The 23,247-nt window shown below is 38.4% G+C and overlaps 1 protein-coding gene across 3 annotated transcripts in view; it reads right to left on the bottom strand.

The window, feature by feature from the left end:
- LOC145424352 (uncharacterized) overlaps nt 1-19,458 on the bottom strand; it is a 30,624-nt gene extending 11,166 nt beyond the window's left edge. Inside the window, exons 1-9 of one of the 3 annotated variants that reach the window (XM_080297597.1) lie at nt 19,349-19,458; nt 18,431-18,514; nt 18,263-18,346; nt 16,863-16,910; nt 10,680-10,724; nt 10,080-10,134; nt 4,554-4,609; nt 2,812-3,026; nt 1,938-2,209 (exon numbers count right to left, since the gene is read on the bottom strand). In XM_080297597.1, the coding sequence (XP_080153723.1) occupies nt 1,938-2,209; nt 2,812-3,026; nt 4,554-4,609; nt 10,080-10,134; nt 10,680-10,724; nt 16,863-16,910; nt 18,263-18,346; nt 18,431-18,465 (810 nt within the window). In that variant the 5' untranslated portion in view covers nt 18,466-18,514; nt 19,349-19,458. Of the gene's footprint in view, nt 1-1,937; nt 2,210-2,811; nt 3,027-4,553; nt 4,610-4,781; nt 4,862-10,079; nt 10,135-10,679; nt 10,725-16,862; nt 16,911-18,262 lie in introns of those variants that run through there. The other 2 variants (XM_080297596.1, XM_080297598.1) reach the window with 2 other exon arrangements.
- Nucleotides 19,459-23,247: the final 3,789 nt, after the last annotated feature.

The following is a 23,247-nucleotide window of genomic DNA, read 5'->3' as shown; positions in this document are numbered from 1 at the left end:
TGGGAGAAGGGGCCTGATTGTTGAAAGACCCGGAACCACTTATGAACCCAGGTTACATCACTGATGTTACCGATGTAATACAAAACTGAAAATTAAACAATTTTCAGTTTTGTATTTCATTACAATTTTACATCTCATAAGTGTGTATACATACAAAGTACATTTTAGTGATTAGTATAAATACTAAATAGAGTTTAGTACAAAATTTTGAAATGCACAAACATCTCAACCATTCCGTTGAGTATGGCGTTATTTTGTGCCTCTATTCTGAGCGCATGTAAATAATTTTTGCAAATACAAATGTTACATCCAAGTCTGTGACTGCACGAGAGGGACTGTTATTGTATGTGTTATGGACAGTGTTGGTCAAGTTACTTGAAAAAGTAATCAGTAACTAATTACTGATTACTTCCCCAAAAAAGTAATCCCGTTACTTTACTGATTAATTATTTTCAAAAGTAATTAATTACTTAGTTACTTAGTTACTTTTTAAAAACACGATTTACAACCTGAAGAGGTGATAAAGCGATAGATCTTTCAGCCCAATTCTACTTTTTCTACATAATCCATCATACAAAATGTAATCAAATGGAAAAGTCTCTTTTTTTTTTAAACTTGTTTTATCAGTTTTAATCTTTTAACTTTATGCATCAAGCAAAAATTTAATTATATGCAACATTCTCTGACTTGAATAAATTAGTTTAACATTTAAACCTATTTTCTGCACATTCCAGCACATAAAATAAAATATTTTTTGTGTTTACACTCACTCTTTCAAATAGATGCAAGTAAAACACAGCAGAACATAAATAAAGTCAAAGACTCAGCGGTCATAGCAGGACTATGGTAGGCGGAGGTTTACCCTGGTGCAGGTGTGCCACGGTCAGTTGAAGAATCCGCGACTTTCTCTGTGAGTTTCCCATTACGTCGTTGCGCACTCGGTGCTTGCTTGGAAGTTTAGGGGGGTTTTTTTCGCTATAAAAATAAGTTTTCTTCCCACACACGATGGACACTAATGTTTTTGTCACTTTTTATGGAATCAAACTCAAAGTAAGGTCAGTACTTCCACGCTTTAAACGCTGCACGCTCATACTCTCTCCCACAATCGATATGTGATCCATTGTTGATCTGCACACAGCTGTTGTCACTAACGGCGCCCTCGCTTACGTCACTGTCGTGAGACATTCTCGCAAAAAAAATCACGGTTTTAGTAACGCAGTAACGCAGCATTACTACGGGAAAGTAACGGTAATGTAATTACCGTTTTTGCAATAGTAATCCCTTACTTTACTCGTTAATTGAAAAAAGTAATCAGATTACAGTACTGCCCATCTCTGGTTATGGATAATAGCAAACACTGAAATACATTTCTTGCACGCAGCAATAATTTCCTCCTCAAAATTCTAAATTTGTACTTGCAAAAATAATTTGTGTGTGCTCATAAGAGGTACAAAAATAATGCCATAGTCAGGGGCTTCCATTCAATTCAAATATTTGCTTGAAGAACGCTCTCCTAGTGGATTCCAATTGTAACATCACAATCTCAAGGTATACTGGAGTAGCTCCCAAAATCATCATGTATGAAAAAGAGTCTGAAGACAAATGAAATGTGAACATGTGAACAGCATAAAACAAAGTGCAGCTGAACACAGAAAGATGTGTGATACTCGTCATCTCCAGCTGGTGTTTGGGGTTTTGCTCAGCCATCTAACATAATGAAAGCTTAGCTGTGTTCAACTTCCTTCATACACCTCAGGGAAAAAAAGAAAGTAAATGGACTGATTTTTATATCTCACTTTTAACTTGACACACAAAGCACTTTATACACCTAACCTCATTCATACCCATTAATAAAAGCACTTTTGTTTTGACATTATATTTTGCTTGCACTAAAAGTATTGAAAGCGATGAAGATATAGCATTTGATCCAACTTTACCTCGTGCAGAGGGACGTTGCATGGCAGGAGAAAAACATCAAGGTTTTGTGTCTGTGCTCCCATCGGTGTTGCTCTGACAAACAGTAAAACTTGGCCCTTAACTGGATTCTTTATGGTCAAAAACCTCTTTATGAAATCCCAGATAAGCCCAAAGGCAGAGAGGTGGGAGACTTCTACAATCACATGAGTATCTGTGATCTTCAGTGGCTGTAGGACGCTAAATCCATCATCGGAGAAGTTGATGACAGACAGCAAGTCATCAGAGAGCACAGCTGTGAAAACAGAGACAGTTTTTGTCACTTGTTCAAATCTAATTCTGAGGAAATGGCTAAGCACAACTGTCTATAATTTGAACAATAATTGGCTTTATGTGTTGCTAGGTTAGATTTTTTTCTCAGTTGGATAATTTTATTCTACAAAAAATACAAACCCAGATCTCCAGTACGGAGCCCCGCAAGCGACACTGGAGGGAAAAAAAAATGAAGATGAACTCGCAAAGGTTTTGCCCTTGCGGGGTTCCATACTCTAGAGCTACAAAACATCTCAAATGTTTAGACATTTTACTGTTTCATGAAAAAGATTGGCTCATTTTCAATTTGATGGCAACGGCACATGTCAAAAGGTTTGGAAAAGTACGTGGTTCTTAAAAAGAAACAGCTGGAGCACCATGTAGTTAACCAGGTTAACTGACAACAGGTCAGTATTAAAAGAGCTTCTTAAAGAGACCGAGTTTTTAAATTGTGGATCAATTTCAGAATAAGCACTGCTGTAATAGTGTTTTGTTGTTTTTCTGTTCCCAAGTCTGCAACCATGACCTTTGAAAATAAAAGCTCTTCAGAGTGGAACTTTGCAGTCAGTACAGTAATTTGTTCACCTTCATCTGTTTCACAATGTGGGAAGTGGAGTTGACGAATTGCATCCTCACAGCCCTTTATCTCAAACAGCGGCCCTGCTGCCATCTTTCCAGTTGATTGGAGGATACTCTGATCCCACTGGATAATCCTGTACAGAACTTCCACCTCCTGAGTCATGTCAAACACCAGTCCAGTCAGAGAACACTGGAAGAGACCCAAACCAGGACACTTGAATCTGTGGGAAAAAAGAAATGAAGAAAGAAGAGAGAAATAGATGCATGGAAGTAAAATACTGTAGCACACAGTCAGTAGATGTTCTATCTACTGTTGCTGCACTGGCTATTTGAATAAATCAGTGCAACTTTAGAGGTTTAGACATTTCTAGATATTAGTGCTGGGCAGCATTTACATTTTTTAAAGAGTGATTAATCTCATGATTCTTTGTGATTAACTGCATTGTCAAAGCAACATTCAATAATGAATTCAAAAGTAGTATATTATGAACTTATTATACCGTATTTTCTGGAATATAATGTGCACTTGAAATGCTTAAATTTTCACAAAACTCAACAGTGCAGCTTGTAATCCGGTGCGCCTTATGTATGAATTCTGGTTGTGCTTACTGACCTCGAATCGATTTTATGTGGTACACAGCGCTCAAAAATCTGTCAAAAAATGTTTTAATTAAGACTTTGGTAAGCTACGAAGCTGCACTGCTTGATGGATTGTCGGCGCATTACAGCTACTGTAGTCAGGAGCCTTGCGGAGCAATCTGGGTCCAAAAATCCATCCGCTTCACGTCCCAAAGTCAAATCAACACTGCGGCGTCACTGAGAGTTAAAAACTGTCCAAATTCTTTCATCCTTAATAAAATGATCAGTGTTGCTGCTTTACTGTCCTGAAGCAGTGCAGCTGTGCACCATTGTTGCACTGCTGTCTCAAGCCCAGGAATATCAGCTTGTCACAGTGTAATCATGCCTTCAATATTTGAGATATGATGCTCAAGAACACACTAACTGGCCTCACACTAACACAGGTTAGCAGAAGATCTGGCATAGACTCATTGAGAGCACTGGTCTTATATGCAGGCAAGCCATTTGCCAACAGGTGCAGATGGTGATTGGAATGAGCCTAATCAGCCTGCAGTTTGTAGATAACCACTTCGCTATGGCGAATGTTAGCTTGTCCTGCTGTCTTGCTATACTGCTCCCACATGCTGCATCTAACATAGTCTTTCGAAAACTCCCGAAACTGCTTGTTTGGGTGGGTGGTTTTCTGGCATCAATAGTGTGTAAAGCATTAAAGTGATATTTCAGGTTTGAAGCACTCCGGTGATAAGAAAACTCAAAATTGCAGTGCTTACAAATGCTGTCTACAACACTGCTGTCTGGAACAGTTTTAGAATAAAAAAGGTCAGTGTAAAAGAGCTGTATCTTTTTTCTGGCTACTACTCCTTTCACCACCTTTTACTTCTCATTAATTGAGCATTTTAAAAATAAATTTTATACTCTAAAGGTGTTTTACACAGCATCTCATGGGACTGGTCATGAATCCCTCATTAAAAAAAGCAGAGAACCACCAGCAGATAACTGTGGGGTCCGGAGAGACTACTTCACCATTTGGACACAAGCTGAGACCTGATGAGCTCCAGCAGTGTCATATAGCATGAAAGTAGTATTTCTAAGTATTGTACTTAATTTGGAAGACTATTACTTGTAGCTGTCAAAATAATGTGATAGAAATTTTTATGCAGAATGATTACCTGTAGGAAATATTTCCAGATTCAGTTTCCACTTCAGGTTCAAAGATGGATGTAAGCTGGAACATAAAATCCCAATAAAATACACTGAAGTTTTGGTGGTAATGTACCAAAACATGGAAAATTTCAAAGTGTGTGCGGTCTTGGATTCAGAACAATAAAAATTCTGAAACCAAGATTTGAAGATTCACTCTGTTGCAGCAGATATTTAAGCAATTTGATTTAAGGTACCTGCTGAGTCCTGAAATCTTTTTGGACCATCAGCCCAGAGTAGTTTCGATTTTTTCTCCTCACAATGGCCTTTAAGTTACCTAATATAAGAATATGAAGAACCTATTATCATATATTCACTAGAATTCGCTCACTAAAGTTAAAGCATATTTGGGATCTAAATTGGATCAATATTTTGATACCAGGTTCATTGTTTGATCACAATTGTTTCAGGGTCAGAATAATTTTCTGTATAGTCATATAGCTGTGCCAGTGCCTGAGGGGATGCTGAAGTGGACTGTAGCAGAGAAATGTGATTTATTCATTTACCTGTATAGTTCTTGATCGTGCACCCTTCTCATGAATATTTCAGAGTTGCAAGTATGGAGATTGTAGTGTGATATGGACTTTAGGGTGTTTTTGTTCTCCTCATGGTAATTAATCACGACACTTTCCTATGTGTAATTTGGCCCAATTTCTTGTAGTGTAGACTTTTAATAGTCTTTACCAGTTTATTATGACCTCCATGTGATGTTTATATTAGGTGCATAACTAGTGGCTAGCTTAATTACTTTGTGGAGGCGCGTGAACACCATGTCTATCCTGCTATTGACCTGTGTGGCCACTAGATGGCTCTATTGGATTATATTTGAATAGAGCAAGCCCATAATGCAGGTATGTCAAACTCATTTCACACCATGGGCAGCATACAAGCGACTTTGACATTAATTGGGCCAGACCAGTGAAACGACATGAGAAGCGTGTAAAATTCTAGAAAGAGTTCTGGTAATTAGTGATGGTAAATTCGATTCTTTTTACTGAATCGAGTTTGAATGAGTCACTCACCAAAGTGAATCGGGTTTTTTTGAGTCATTTGAGTCACTGAGTCAGTTGACCAGAGAGTGCAAAAAATGTACATTTTCACACAAACTTAATTTGTTTCTCTTTTCATGTAAATCCTACTGCTAAGATGAGTGATTGAAAAAGAAGAACTATTTTTATAGAGCAAAAAAGAAAAAAAAGATTTCTAAAGGGAACATTTATTTTATTTATTTTAATTTTATTTTATTAGTATTTTCCTCAAATGTGTCAAATATATATTTTCTCATCTAAATGTCCATTGAGCTGTGAGCCAGGGGGTCAGTAATGCTCCTTAACACTGGTTGCCAAACAACAAGAAGAAGCTGTGAGCCAGGAGGGAGGGGGTGAGTGAGTCCTGAGTGATTCGCTTACACTACGATTCAGCACAGGAAAGGAGGGGGTGAGTAACTCAAATGTGCTGTTAGCATGTTAGCAGAGCTAACTGCTACTGTGAACCGACGAGCTATTGTCTTGATGTGAGCTTCTACTCAGGGTTTTTTCTTCCAGTTCAGGGCAGAAATGTTTTTGTTAAGTAACTGGCTGTAGTTTTTTCCACACAATTTTAATTATAAGCTAGATATATTTGTACTAATGAAATTAGTTTGCTAACAGCAACAGGGATGAGTCAGTGAGTCAGTTGGGCTTGTGAATCATGATTCACTTGTCAGTAAAGTGATTCTCGAGTATCGAACGATTCGTTCATGATTCGCACATCACTAGTGGTAATTCATTGCCAGATTAAACAATATAAGTTTTCATTATTTCAAAGAAAGAAAAAATACACAGCAAACAGTAAAGAAATCGGGAACTTTCTCTCATTTTGTTTTGTTTTTTTATCGATGACTTTATTACTTTGGTGTAGTATGAATGAGGGAGCTTCTGTATTAGTAGGAAAAGTTGTAAAACAAGGCCCTACAAATAAGTTGGATTTTGATTTGAAAAGACAAAACACCGCGTCACAGACCCAGGACCATGACACTTAGAGCCTTTTGTGGGCTAATTTTGGATCCTTGGCCTTATGTTGGACAACTCTGCCTTAATGTCTATAAAGCTGGAGCAATTTGCTTCAGACAAACCGTTTGGAATAACACTGATTTACGAACTGTTAACAGTTGTTTAACTAACTTAGGATGTTACTGTCATGGTCCTGAGTCTGTCGACTCAGTGTTTTGTGTTTCTTTATGCTTTTGTTTATTCTGAGTATGTATTCTGTTATGATTTGCAATTTGTTAGGGTTTTGTTCTGTGTCTGTGACTGTGACAGACTGTGTTCCGTCTGTCTATGGTGTCACACTGTCTGCTTGTGAATCTGTCTGTTTAGTTCAGTGTCGTGTCTGGTTCTCTGTGTCTGAGTTTCCTGTTTTATTCTGAAGGTCCCCATCTCATGTGAGTGTGTTCAATTTATGTTTCCCCTGTGTGTTGCCCTCCTGTCTCTCATCCCCTGATTACCGGTGTGTGTATTTAAGCCCTGTGTGTTGTCCTGCCTGTTGTTGGTTCGTCTATGTTCCATGGTGTTCAGTTCCTCCGTCTGCGGCGCTCTGCCCTGCACCCTGTTTCTTATGCTCTCAGGTTTGTCATTTAGTTTTCCCAGTTTAGGTTTCTCCAGTCGTTTGTCATTCCTCACTGCCACTTCTGTAAATAAACGTCACTCTCATCACCAGTCAACTGCCTGCATTTTGGGTCCTTTTCCTCCTTCACCACAGGGCTCACCCCGGCAGCCGTGACGGTTATATTCATATGTACTTGTCATGCTCCTGAATCAGGCAACCCATTGTTTATGTTTTTGTTTTTTCTTTTTTTTTGTTTTTTTTAAGAATTAATATTCTGTAATATTCTTTAGTTGAGTATTCCTTATGGTTCTGTGTCCCGGCTTTCGCTGTGTCCACGTCCCATGTGCAGTCTGTTGTGTCTCGTGCAGGTTTAGTTCTGTCCCCGTGTTTATTCTTCTGTTTCCCCGTCATGTCTTTGTTTTGTTCAGCCAGTCCACATCTCAATCTGTATCTCTGTTTTTGTTTTTTTGTATAGTCCTTTGTCGTGTGTTCAGTGTATTCAATTTTGCTTCCCCTTTGTCTCGTTGTCAGATTAGTCGCAGCTGTGTTCCCCCCTGTTCCATAGCCTCTAGTTAATTCCACTTGTGTATTTTAGTCCTTCCCCTCTTTCTTGGTGTGTCCCCCACAGTAGCTGTGTTCTTGTCTAGTTCTAGGTTCTCCAGTCATGTAATGTCAAGTCTCATTGAGTTGTTAATTGAGTGTTACTAAAGGACAAGATCAGAGAGGCTAAGGACAATTACAGGAGGAAGCTGGAGTGGAAACTCCAGCAGAACAGCATGAGAGAGGTGTGGAGGGGCATGAAGACCATCACTGGATTCAGGCCAACCAACAGCAGGGGAGCTGAGGGAGGTGAGAATAGAGCCGACGAGTTGAATCTGTTTTTCAATAGATTCGACACCACAGTGTCTGCTCACACCCCCACAACCTCACCTGTAGTCAGCCTGGAATCCAGAGCCACACCACTGTGCCAGCCTCTCTCTTCACATGTTGCCTCCTGTGAGATTCCTGACACCCCTCCCCCACCCATCACCTTCACTCAATACCAGGTTGAGATGCAAATGAGGAGACTTCACTCAGGCAAGTCTGCTGGACCAGACGGAGTGAGTCCCCTTGTCCTCAAGACCTGTGCCCCCCAGCTGTGTGGAGTCTTTCATAAACTGTTTATGCTGAGTCTGAGTCTGCAGAGGGTCCCGGTGATGTGGAAGACATCATGCCTCGTCCCTGTACCAAAGACGCCTCGTCCCAGTGGCCCCCAGGATTACAGGCCCGTGGCACTGACCTCCCACATCATGAAGACCCTGGAAAGGCTCATCCTGGACCAGCTGCGACCCATAGTAAGACCACATCTGGATCCCCTTCAGTTCGCTTATCAGCCTCGTCTCGGAACAGAGGACGCCATCATCTACCTGCTCAATCGTGTCTACACCCATCTGGACCAGCCGGCGAGCACTGTGAGGGTCATGTTTTTTGACTTTTCCAGTGCTTTCAACACCATCAGGCCGACCCTCCTGGGTGATAAGTTAGCAGCGATGCAGGTGGATGCTTCTCTGGTGTCCTGGATTGTTGATTACCTGACAGGAAGACCACAATATGTACGTCTCCCACAGTGTGTGTCTGACAAGGTGATTAGCAACACAGGGGACTGTCCTCTCCCCCTTCCTCTTCACCCTCTACACCACAGACTTCAGCCACTGCACAGAGACCTGCCATCTTCAGAAGTTTTCTGATGACTCTGCGGTGGTTGGATGCATCAGCAGGGATGATGAGACAGAGTACCGGGCTGTGGTCGACTCCTTTGTCACGTGGTGTGAGCAGAATCATCTGCAGCTCAACGTGGCAAAGACCAAGGAACTGATCGTGGACTTCAGGAAGACCAGGAAACACTTGACCCCTGTTTCAATCCAGGGGGTCAGTGTTGACATTGTGGAGGACTATAAATACCTTGGAGTACACATTGACAGTAAACTGGACTGGGCTAAAAACACCACAGCACTTTACAGGAAGGGCCAGAGTCGTCTCTATTTTTTGAGGCGACTGAGGTCCTTCAACATCTGCCAGAAAATGCTGAGGATTTTCTATGAGTCTGTTGTGGCCAGTGCGATCCTCTATGCTGTTGCATGCTGGGGGAGCAGGCTGAGGGTCGCAGATGCCAACAGACTTAATAAACTAATCCGTAAGGCCAGCAATGTTGTGGGGATGGAGCTGGATTCCCTCAAGGTGGTGTCGGAGAGGCGGATGCTGTCCAAGATAAAGACAATGTTGGATAACACCTCCCATCCACTCCATGACATGCTGGTCAGTCACAGGAGCTCGTTCAGTGAGAGACTGAGATTACCGAAAAGCACCACTGAACGACACAGGAAATCTTTCCTGCCTGTGGCCATCTCCCTGTACAACGCATCCACTTAACACACTGTTTGCTGCTACAACTACACATGTTTCTTTTCCAACTATTTATTTATAAGTGACTTATGTATGTATGTATATATATGTATATATTGTACTATTCTTAGTTAGCGTATTGTCTGTCTTGTCTTAATGTTGGTTTAAAATGGAGCACTGTAACAAAAAATAATTTCCCCCAGGGATCAATAAAGTATTCTGATTCTGATTCTGATTCTGATTTGTCGAGTTCAAGATCATTAGCCTTAGTTTGTCTTTGTTTCTTTCATTAAGTATTGGTGTATTTTATTCTTAGTTTGTCCTATTTTAGTAGAATCCTCTGTTCGGATCCAACCCCTGCCTGCCACACAGCTCACCATGACAGTATATTATATTTCATAAAAACTCACATTCCTATGTATGCTATTGTTATGGTACTGTACAAATGCTGGAATATTAATTAATTAGATTGCATTGCCGTCTACATGCATTATAGCTAAGGTGTGTAGGTGTGTGTGTCCTCTTACCTCTCCTCTCTGGGGGAATACTGGAGCGCTGACTAAGCTAAGCCTTTCTGTATGGCTGTCATCAAGAAGACACACACAAAAGGTCCATTAAGATTAGAGACGCCCTGTAGTACTGCTATGTTTTTTGCGACAATAAACATCATGGCTGACATCAAACATTAATCACTGCCATCCAATCCTAACCAGAAAACTTGTTTGACAGTACAAGAAGAAACAACAGAAATACAGACAAACAGGAGTAAAAACATCAGTATAGTGACAGCTCATGTTTTTACTACTTTCATGCTCTCATGGTTATTTAATATGTTATGTTACTTATTATTTTATGTTAATGCTATAGCTTTGGAAACATCGCACTTAGAGCATATTTGTAGCTTTCATATTATTTGGATTGATCATTTTTAAACATAATGAATCTGCTTGTGTGTATCTCACTGCTGACAGACACCATCCTGCTGTTGAAGTTTGCTGGTGACACAGCAGTGGTGGTTCATCACATTAGTGGTTTTATAGATGAAATGCGAGATTTTAAACTTGGACTAACAACAGTCTGGAGAAAAACATTTTGTTCTTATTTCATTTCACATTGGTTTAAATTACCTTGTGCCAATTGATCCATATAGTGAATCTCTGGTTTGGCCCCCCCTGGTAAAAATAAACACAATAAATAATCTTTACAACAAAGTAAAACAGCTGACATCCGTGATCATTACAAAGTACTAACACAGACTAGAATACTTTTTACATCATACATGCTTCCCTGATCTCATATATTATTAGAAAACACTGCATTGCACTTCCATTGGTCCCCAGTTATACAGAAATCCATTAGTTAAACTGCAGGTATGTCTTAAAGACAAATAACTGAATTTAATTTAATTTCCTTCTCATAAATGTTATCTAAATTCAGAATATAAAATATGATTTTTCATACTTGGGCCAAAAATACAATCTTAAAGATTCCTCACAGTGTTAATAACGTAATGCCATCCAGAGCAAGCATATCATTAGACACCATGTTGAGTATGAGGTGTCCTTCAGTGTGCATATTAAACAAATATGTAGGACTGCTTCCTGTCATTTCATTAATATTTAATATTACTATAATTAGAAACATCTCATCTCAGGGTGAGGCTATGAAACTACTTCTAGCCTGGACTGCTGTAATTCCTTATTATCAGGATGCACTAAAAACTTAGTGAAAAACCAATTATTATTGCCAATTATTTTGTGAATTATTACAGCAATAAAATAACAAATTTAAAATCTAATATGAGCAAAGGCGATCCCACCTTATCACGTCGTCTTATACAGGATGTTATCATGAATAATAAACTATGCCAATTTAAGTTTGAGGCAGTGAACGTGCAGATGGTAGAGCGCTTATTGACATCACTTCCTGACGATACATCCTCCGGTTCTGATAACATAGACAGTAAACTGCTCAAAGTTGCAGCCAAGTTTGTGTCCCTTCCTATATGTCACATATTTAATAAATCTCTGGCATGCAGCTTATTTCCATTGCAGTGGAAAGAATCGAAAATAATTCCGATTCCTAAAAACAAGAATGACATTTTTAATGGTGTCAACAGCAGACCTATCAGTCTGCTACCCATTTTAAGTAAAATTATGGAGAGGATTGTCTACGAACAAATTCAACATTATCTAATAGAAAATCAGTTACTCACTCAGTTTCAACATGCCTACAAACCTGGTTATTCCACCAGTTCAGCTCTCATTCACATGACAGATATCTGGTACAAATACCTAGATAAAGGGAATTTGGCCGGGGTGGTATTTCTGGATTTTAGTGCTGCATTTGATTTAATAAATCATGATCTACTGATAGATAAACTAAAATGTTATGGATTTTCACCAGCTGCTTTGTGCTGGATGGAAAGTTATCTGTCTGGAAGAAGGCAAAAGGTTTATTATAATGGTTATTTCTCGGAGGGCCGCGAAATGAACTGTGGTCTACCCCAAGGCAGCTGCCTCGGTCCACTTCTCTACTCAGTTTTTACAAATGATTTGCCGTACGTCCTGGATAAATCTCATCTTGTAATGTACGCTGATGATTCCACCATGTTTTATTCAGCCAGTAGCCACTCTGAATTGACAAGCGTATTACAACTAGATTTGCTGAACGTGTTTGATTGGATAAGTAAAAACAACATGATTATAAACGTGACTAAATCCAAATCCATGTTAATAGGAAGTAGAGCACGCTTAATCAACAGTCCACAACTAAATCTTTCCATAGCTGGATCGGCATTAGAACAGGTCACCCAGATTAAATTACTTGGTGTTACCATAAACCACCACCTTTCATGGTCTCAGCACATCAATTCTGTTATTAAGAAAATGGGACAGGGCATAGCTATAGCTAGGAAATGCTCCTTTTATATTACTTCTTCAGTTATGAAAGATGTCATTAACGCATTAGTATTATCTCATCTAGAGTACTGCTCAATCATCTGGTCTGCAGCTAATAAGACAGATCTGAACAGACTTCAGTTAGTCCAAAATAGGGCGGCCAGATTAGTGTTAAGGTGTTCATACTATACAAGTATTGACAAAATGCATGATAAACTTTCTTGGCTTTCTGTACAAGCTAAATTATACTATGGCTTACTTGTATTTTTAAAGAAAACAATACTGTTAAACACACCACACTTTTTTTGCGCTCAGTTGCAGTATCCAGATGAAATTCATAATCATGCCACACGATTCTCAACCAACCACAATTTAGTAATTCCTCGTGTTAAAAGTAACTTTTTGAAAAACTCTGTTATATTCAGAGCATCGTTTCAGTGGAATAAGTTGCCTGAGGCAATAAGAGAATTGGCTTCAATTCATAATTTTAAAAATCACCTAAAAGCCTATTTAGGCAGTTTTTAATGTATTTGTAAAAAATTGTAGAGGGTAATATCACTTGTAATGGAAATTGTGTATTTTGTTTGAGTGTTTTGTTTTGGTTTTCTGCTTTTATATAATTTTTAATATTCACATGTTTACATTTCAGTATTGTAAAACTTTACTGTAGATCTAATTGTTGTAACATTTTATTTGGAGATATTTGATGGCTTGGGCCCCAGGAAGACTAGCAACCACTGTTGTGGAAGCTAATGGGGTTCCTTATAAATAAACAAATAAACAAATAAACACACAAAAGGTCCATTAAGATTAGAGACGCCCTGTAGTGCTGCTATGTTTTTTGCGACAATAAACATCATGGCTGACATCAAACATTAATCACTGCCATCCAATCCTAACCAGAAAACTTGTTTGACAGTACAAGAAGAAACAACAGAAATACAGACAAACAGGAGTAAAAACATCAGTATAGTGACAGCTCATGTTTTTACTACTTTCATGCTCTCATGGTTATTTAATATGTTATGTTACTTATTATTTTATGTTAATGCTATAGCTTTGGAAACATCGCACTTAGAGCATATTTGTAGCTTTCATATTATTTGGATTGATCATTTTTAAACATAATGAATCTGCTTGTGTGTATCTCACTGCTGACAGACACCATCCTGCTGTTGAAGTTTGCTGGTGACACAGCAGTGGTGGTTCATCACATTAGTGGTTTTATAGATGAAATGCGAGATTTTAAACTTGGACTAACAACAGTCTGGAGAAAAACATTTTGTTCTTATTTCATTTCACATTGGTTTAAATTACCTTGTGCCAATTGATCCATGTAGTGAATCTCTGGTTTGCCCCCACCCCCTGGTAAAAATAAACACAATAAATAATCTTTACAACAAAGTAAAACAGCTGACATCCGTGATCATTACAAAGTACTAACACAGACTAGAATACTTTTTACATCATACATGCTTCCCTGATCTCATATATTATTAGAAAACACTGCATTGCACTTCCATTGGTCCCCAGTTACACAGAAATCCATTAGTTAAACTGCAAGTATGTCTTAAAGACAAATAACTGAATTTAATTTAATTTCCTTCTCATAAATGTTATCTAAATTCAGAATATAAAATATGATTTTTCATACTTGGGCCAAAAATACAATCTTAAAGATTCCTCACAGTGTTAATAACGTAATGCCATCCAGAGCAAGCATATCATTAGACACCATGTTGAGTATGAGGTGTCCTTCAGTGTGCATATTAAACAAATATGTAGGACTGCTTCCTGTCATTTCATTAATATTTAATATTACTATAATTAGAAACATCTCATCTCAGGGTGAGGCTATGAAACTACTTCTAGCCTGGACTGCTGTAATTCCTTATTATCAGGATGCACTAAAAACTTAGTGAAAAACCAATTATTATTGCCAATTATTTTGTGAATTATTACAGCAATAAAATAACAAATTTAAAATCTAATATGAGCAAAGGCGATCCCACCTTATCACGTCGTCTTATACAGGATGTTATCATGAATAATAAACTATGCCAATTTAAGTTTGAGGCAGTGAACGTGCAGATGGTAGAGCGCTTATTGACATCACTTCCTGACGATACATCCTCCGGTTCTGATAACATAGACAGTAAACTGCTCAAAGTTGCAGCCAAGTTTGTGTCCCTTCCTATATGTCACATATTTAATAAATCTCTGGCATGCAGCTTATTTCCATTGCAGTGGAAAGAATCGAAAATAATTCCGATTCCTAAAAACAAGAATGACATTTTTAATGGTGTCAACAGCAGACCTATCAGTCTGCTACCCATTTTAAGTAAAATTATGGAGAGGATTGTCTACGAACAAATTCAACATTATCTAATAGAAAATCAGTTACTCACTCAGTTTCAACATGCCTACAAACCTGGTTATTCCACCAGTTCAGCTCTCATTCACATGACAGATATCTGGTACAAATACCTAGATAAAGGGAATTTGGCCGGGGTGGTATTTCTGGATTTTAGTGCTGCATTTGATTTAATAAATCATGATCTACTGATAGATAAACTAAAATGTTATGGATTTTCACCAGCTGCTTTGTGCTGGATGGAAAGTTATCTGTCTGGAAGAAGGCAAAAGGTTTATTATAATGGTTATTTCTCGGAGGGCCGCGAAATGAACTGTGGTCTACCCCAAGGCAGCTGCCTCGGTCCACTTCTCTACTCAGTTTTTACAAATGATTTGCCGTACGTCCTGGATAAATCTCATCTTGTAATGTACGCTGATGATTCCACCATGTTTTATTCAGCCAGTAGCCACTCTGAATTGACAAGCGTATTACAACTAGATTTGCTGAACGTGTTTGATTGGATAAGTAAAAACAACATGATTATAAACGTGACTAAATCCAAATCCATGTTAATAGGAAGTAGAGCACGCTTAATCAACAGTCCACAACTAAATCTTTCCATAGCTGGATCGGCATTAGAACAGGTCACCCAGATTAAATTACTTGGTGTTACCATAAACCACCACCTTTCATGGTCTCAGCACATCAATTCTGTTATTAAGAAAATGGGACAGGGCATAGCTATAGCTAGGAAATGCTCCTTTTATATTACTTCTTCAGTTATGAAAGATGTCATTAACGCATTAGTATTATCTCATCTAGAGTACTGCTCAATCATCTGGTCTGCAGCTAATAAGACAGATCTGAACAGACTTCAGTTAGTCCAAAATAGGGCGGCCAGATTAGTGTTAAGGTGTTCATACTATACAAGTATTGACAAAATGCATGATAAACTTTCTTGGCTTTCTGTACAAGCTAAATTATACTATGGCTTACTTGTATTTTTAAAGAAAACAATACTGTTAAACACACCACACTTTTTTTGCGCTCAGTTGCAGTATCCAGATGAAATTCATAATCATGCCACACGATTCTCAACCAACCACAATTTAGTAATTCCTCGTGTTAAAAGTAACTTTTTGAAAAACTCTGTTATATTCAGAGCATCGTTTCAGTGGAATAAGTTGCCTGAGGCAATAAGAGAATTGGCTTCAATTCATAATTTTAAAAATCACCTAAAAGCCTATTTAGGCAGTTTTTAATGTATTTGTAAAAAATTGTAGAGGGTAATATCACTTGTAATGGAAATTGTGTATTTTGTTTGAGTGTTTTGTTTTGGTTTTCTGCTTTTATATAATTTTTAATATTCACATGTTTACATTTCAGTATTGTAAAACTTTACTGTAGATCTAATTGTTGTAACATTTTATTTGGAGATATTTGATGGCTTGGGCCCCAGGAAGACTAGCAACCACTGTTGTGGAAGCTAATGGGGTTCCTTATAAATAAACAAATAAACAAATAAACACACAAAAGGTCCATTAAGATTAGAGACGCCCTGTAGTGCTGCTATGTTTTTTGCGACAATAAACATCATGGCTGACATCAAACATTAATCACTGCCATCCAATCCTAACCAGAAAACTTGTTTGACAGTACAAGAAGAAACAACAGAAATACAGACAAACAGGAGTAAAAACATCAGTATAGTGACAGCTCATGTTTTTACTACTTTCATGCTCTCATGGTTATTTAATATGTTATGTTACTTATTATTTTATGTTAATGCTATAGCTTTGGAAACATCGCACTTAGAGCATATTTGTAGCTTTCATATTATTTGGATTGATCATTTTTAAACATAATGAATCTGCTTGTGTGTATCTCACTGCTGACAGACACCATCCTGCTGTTGAAGTTTGCTGGTGACACAGCAGTGGTGGTTCATCACATTAGTGGTTTTATAGATGAAATGCGAGATTTTAAACTTGGACTAACAACAGTCTGGAGAAAAACATTTTGTTCTTATTTCATTTCACATTGGTTTAAATTACCTTGTGCCAATTGATCCATATAGTGAATCTCTGGTTTGCCCCCACCCCCTGGTAAAAATAAACACAATAAATAATCTTTACAACAAAGTAAAACAGCTGACATCCGTGATCATTACAAAGTACTAACACAGACTAGAATACTTTTTACATCATACATGCTTCCCTGATCTCATATATTATTAGAAAACACTGCATTGCACTTCCATTGGTCCCCAGTTACACAGAAATCCATTAGTTAAACTGCAAGTATGTCTTAAAGACAAATAACTGAATTTAATTTAATTTCCTTCTCATAAATGTTATCTAAATTCAGAATATAAAATATGATTTTTCATACTTGGGCCAAAAATACAATCTTAAAGATTCCTCACAGTGTTAATAACGTAATGCCATCCAGAGCAAGCATATCATTAGACACCATGTTGAGTATGAGGTGTCCTTCAGTGTGCATATTAAACAAATATGTAGGACTGCTTCCTGTCATTTCATTAATATTTAATATTACTATAATTAGAAACATCTCATCTCAGGGTGAGGCTATGAAACTACTTCTAGCCTGGACTGCTGTAATTCCTTATTATCAGGATGCACTAAAAACTTAGTGAAAAACCTTCAGTTGATCCAAAATGCAGCCGAAAGAGTACTGACAGGGACTAACAGGACAGAGCATATTTCTCCCATATTCTTAGTAGCTTCCTGTTAAATCCCAAGTATAAAGTCAAATATTGCAACAGGACAACGCACCGTTCATATGCCATCACAATCATATTAATGCTTCCCTCCTCCATCCAGCAACACCTGGAACACCTGATTGGAAGTTCCTCCTTACTGGAGTCCTACAGACACTCAGCCTCTTCATTACAGAAACACCTCCAACAACATCCATTCTTTACACTCTGACTGCTGTGTTTGTGGAAACACTCCAACACACACCGCTTCACATATGAACATGGAAATGTGTGTGAAAAAGAGCTGAGCTGACATTAAACATGATGAAGGATTTATTCACAGACACTGAGTCAAAACAACATTTAGACACACATTATCTTTTTTTTTCTTTTTAGATTGTCGGTACAACCTGAGGGACGCTGAAATCAAAGGTACGAGAGAGAAATAAAACTCTTATTTAAATGCATATTTTTGTAAAATTAACTGAAAATTTAAATAATTGAATAGAACCTAAGGGAAATGAAAAAAAAAATAAGACAAAAATGTCAGCTTTGGTGGACCAAATAAAACTAAAAAATTCATATCACTGACAAGAGTCTATCCTCTAAAATACAATAGTTATATAATAACTAATATAAAAATAAATAATCATTACAGGAACACCTTCTCCTAATTTATTCAGAGAAAAAAACACTGGGTCAGACACAACATTAAGAAACAGAATACATCACCCAGTTTGGTGAATGATTAAAGCCTCATAGTATCCAGATGAGGCTCCCCTCACTCTATGTCTATCTGGATGTACAGGTTGGTTCCTGTGAATAATGATGGAGCAGAGATGTGAGTGCTGAGCTGTGACATGGAGAAGAGTCATGCACAGTTAGAGATGGTCATCTCACCTTTGAGCTTGCTCTCTTCCCACACACTGACCCATGCTGTTGACTTCACATCCACATCAGCTCACACACACTTTCTACCTTCATCTGCAGAGGAAACACAAATCATTCATGTGCACATCAACTGAAATCCTCATTTCCATCATGTGTGCTGTACAAATATCAGCTGCTTCTTTTCTGCTTCATTTCACTGTCAGCTGAATGCAGTCAGACAGCAGTGTGAGCCAGAGGAAGCTGAAACGCTGCAGTGAGAAGAACAAAGTAACGACAGTTTGCTTTTCAAACAAAGAGAAAAACATGAATAAAACCTTCAAATTGTCTATGTATGTTAATCAGTAGTTTAAACAAGACATGTCATCTAATTGGTGGCAGGAGAGTGGACAGAACAGCTGGACAGGTTTTTACCATGAACTATGGAGAAACATTACATTATAGACAATACGACAGCACAAGGAGGTGAGAATAATGAGGAAGAGAGCAAGGAACCAGTGATGTCACACGTGTAACACTAGAATGGTGGCAGAGGAGCTCCAAAGTGTTAACAATCATAGGGAAAATCCGACTACGCTATCCTGGGAATTTCACCGAATATTTAGTTAGAAACTATAATAATTATCAAGAAGGATCTCAGGTCCACTATACTTCAGACAGAGATGTGGTTCAGTATAAAACAACAGTTTATTGACAGCTATTAAAAATATCAGATATAAAGAAGCAATGATTCAGTTGTACGTGTACTGCAAATTCACAGCTGTATCTTACCAGAGGGTGAATGGGATGCCAGATGAGGACATGTACAGAAAAATCACCAACTCATTGTAACACAAAAGCAAATCTACATATCAAACATTCAGAACCCAAATGTACGAACACAAAACAAATTAATAATTTTATAATACTATTCTAAATTATTCTACATACCACTGCTCTAAGTTGATAATTCAGTACAATATGATGCTTCCATATATTCCACATAGGGCTCAAAGGCTTTTCTAAAAACCTGAACAAGTGTGTTGCAGGCAGATCTAGTGAGAAGGCAAAAACAAGGCAAAAAATGACAAAGCAGCACTTCTGTAAACGGAAGCAGTAGCGGTTCTGCTGCAACAGCTTTGAAACCACCCACTCAGGCCCAGACTTCCTGTAATGCATCGTAGAATTAGCATTTACAGTAAAAAGATGACTGTGAAAGAACTTATGCTGAGATGGCGACAAAACAAAGATACATACCGATCAAACTGAGTCGCCCAATGTGCAAGCTACGTGGCCAATAGGAGGCTTCTGCAGCTACAACCCTTAAACACACCTGTTTACTGGGGATGGGAAGCTCGAAACAAATGTTTTGGCACTGAGTCGAGCTTGTGAAGCTCAGATGTTTAAAGACACTGCTCCGAAGCTTGGTTCAAAATACCAGGTCACATGACCACGACTGAACGAGGTTTTCGTGCCCCAGTTTAAACAGGTGGTGTACCTGCTGCTTCCAGACACTGCACTACAGTCATTTGCAATTACTGAATTTGTGTTTTTGATATTGTCGCTTTTAATTATTACAAATGTGGATTTAAAAAACAGTTTTCAGCTCTGACTCCATTTGCTCTGTAGTTTTTTTTTTTCACTTTTAAGAGAAAATGTCATTTCCTTCACTGCAACCTGTTACTCGCATAGTGCGCAGTCATAAAGAATATTTTACTGTTAAAAGAAATGTTAGAAAAACACATGAATACAGCTGATCTACTTCTGAACAGTTTTCATGGCAAACGAGTTTTTTGTTTCGTGTCTTTTATTCCCACTGACCCTTCAGCTGAGAATATCTCATAGACAACACAAGCAGCTTCACTATGACCCAAACTCCAGACTCACAGTAAACAAACATCACACAGTGTTACAGGACACACAGCATCCACAGCAGTGGGAAGGTTCAAAGGTCCTTCACTAGAGGAAGATTTTAATATGTTCTGATCAAATTGACTGTTACGATTGATCAGAATGGGATAAACGTTGCCTTTTAGTAAAGAAGGAATTAAGTCTTTTTTTTCATTTAACTATATATATATATATTTAATTTATTAAAAATACATACATATATATTAAAACCTAACACTGTGCCAGCTTCTAGCTTTTCTTGCCAGTGTGTAGAACAAAGTTGATGACACAGACATCTAGAAAACTTAAAAATCAACCAAACCAAGTTTGAGGGCTGTGAGGAAGAAACAAACCGACTGAGCTAAAAAAAAAAAAGCATCTGTAAACCTGTGTGGTTATTACAGTGAACACAGCAGTCTGTTCTCTGTATGTTTGACTTTATCAATGGATTTATTGTGACTATCATGAATGTTCACAGAGGGAGGATGTTGCTGAAGCACACTGATCACTACAGTCACAGCTTGTTGTCTTTAGCAGTCCCAATATTTTTCTGGCCATGTTTTAGAATTTCTCTCATAATTACTGACAGTCTGATGTAATAAGTAGTTTTGTTTGGAGCTTTTGCCTGTCTGCAGCATTGTTTCACAGAACAGCGTCTTCAAGTTGTACTGAAGGCCCTGTTCCAAATTGGCCAGCATGTATCACTGTGGAGATGGTTTCAGTGTCACGGCTGCCTTGGCAGACGTATGGAGTGGAGAGAAACAGGACCCAAGTGCAGACATTGATAACAAACTTAACTGTGAACACGCTTTTATTTGCAGCGGGGACAGGAAACAAACAAAAGCAGAGCACGAATAAAACCTAAACTAAATAAAACTTAAAGTGGGAGCACCTACAAATATAATACAAAAGAACAAAAACCTGAACCTAGAAACCTGGAACTGAAACATAAAAACCTGAGACAGGGAACACAGAACATAATGAACATGGGAAATGTCACGGGTGATACACATACAAACCAGCAAACAAACAGAGGAAGACACAGGGCTTAAATACACTGAGGGATAACGAGGGAATGAGACACAGGAGGAGAGCACAGCTGGGAGTAATCAAACATGAGACCAAGGGGAAGTAAACTGAAAACATTAACAAAGACAACAAACACATGACTGACAGAGGAAACATGGATCAATGGAAGAGCACAGAAACTAAGAGACTATAAATTCTAAATAATAATGAAAGCAAAGACTATTAATAATTCAAAACACAAAACACTGGGTCACCAACCCAGGACCGTGACATTAGGATTGTTTTGAGGCCTCAACACGATTCCAGCACAAATGTTTCAGTGTTTCACGAAACCTCACTTTCCCCATCACTATTGTTTACTACCAAGTAGTGATAGGATTTCCGGCTCTTTTTAGAGAACCGGCTCTTTCGGCTCCGAACCGACTCTTCGGGTTGTTTTGTTGCTTTAATTAATTTATTATTAACAATAATATAAAATTATGCACAAAAGGAATTACTAATGTAAAAAAAAAGTGGTTTTATTTATATATGTTTATATATAAATATTTACGGTGGCCCCTAGAGACAAAGCATGTACAAACTCCAAAACACATTTCTAGCGTTAACTGAACTTCCAAAACAGAGCTACTTATATTGTATTGTTTGTGTATTTGTCAATGGAAAATTGTATTTAGTAGTCAGTATAATCTTTTAGTGATATACGTTTGCATATGGTAGAATACTGCATGTAGTTATTTGTATTAGGAAATATTCAACCATGTATACCTAGAGGCATATAATTAATTGTGTGTGATCTCTAACAGGCTGCAGGCTTGGGGTGCATCCCAGGAATGCACCCCCACGTCTGGGAGCATGAGAGCTCATACCTTGTTTTATTGTTTTACGGCAGGATTAACGTAGCTATGTCTGTTTTAGTTTAAGTGCTTCTTTACATATAGATGAACTGCTGGACTTCCTCACCATGTTATCTAGGGTGAGGACCAAGGATGTACCTTTTGTGCTCTCATGACCCTTTGATCAGCAGGACACACACACACACACACACACACACACACACACACACACACACACACACACACACACACACACACACACACACACACACACCTACTGAAGTATAAATAAAGATTGGGGCAGTTTCTTAGCGCGAGTCTCAGTCTGGAGGCTGCCCTTGCTAGCAAGAAGTTCTGTGTGTTTCTCTTCTCTGAGTCTTTACTGAAGAAGTGTTTTAGAATATTTTCCCTAACATTATTTGGTCCTTCGTAGCCGGAGGAGAAAATATCAGAATTGTTATCTGTGACTCTGTTCCAAGATCCAGCACTGATTCCTGACGCCGTGGGGAGCCAGCACCGAAGCCTGTGCACAGCCCTCTTGGACGAGGAGAGAGCCCCAGGACGTTAAATTCGGGTCTGGGCCGGTGTTATAATCTGGTCCGCGGCGGTGGGATTCAGTCCAATGATCTGAATCACCAGTGGGACGTCAGGGGTGAGAAACACTATTTTGGTATATAAGACGGCCGCAAAAGTTTAAAGAAATGTGATAAAAAAAAAAAAGGGGGTTTAAGTTCGCCAAAAGACCTGTGTTTTGACCAGTTTTAGAGGTAGCTGAAATTATCTCGTGACAAATTAGGTTTAAGTTCGCCAAAAGGAACTGTGTTTTGACCAGTTTTAGAGGTAGCTGAAATTATCTCGTGACAAATTAGCGCGCAAATGTCTATGTGTGTGTATGTGTCTGGAAGTAAGTTGATTTTACAGCACAATACGCTGCTGAACTACTTCCATTTTTTGTTTTCTGTGCTGAGGCTCATGTGCTGGTGACAAAGGAGAACGGTTGAGTTTCATCTCATAAAACTGATACCGCTTCACCGTTAGGGTGAAGTCGAAGGCCGTATCAGTAAACCACTCTGAAGTCAAGCGTGCCAGCGACGGCCC

Source organism: Astatotilapia calliptera, chromosome 23, assembly GCF_964374335.1.
Source record: "Astatotilapia calliptera chromosome 23, fAstCal68.1, whole genome shotgun sequence".
NCBI lineage: Eukaryota > Metazoa > Chordata > Actinopteri > Cichliformes > Cichlidae > Astatotilapia > Astatotilapia calliptera.
The sequence above is the reverse complement of the archived record's forward strand: the minus strand, read 5'-3'. Positions and strand labels throughout refer to the sequence as shown.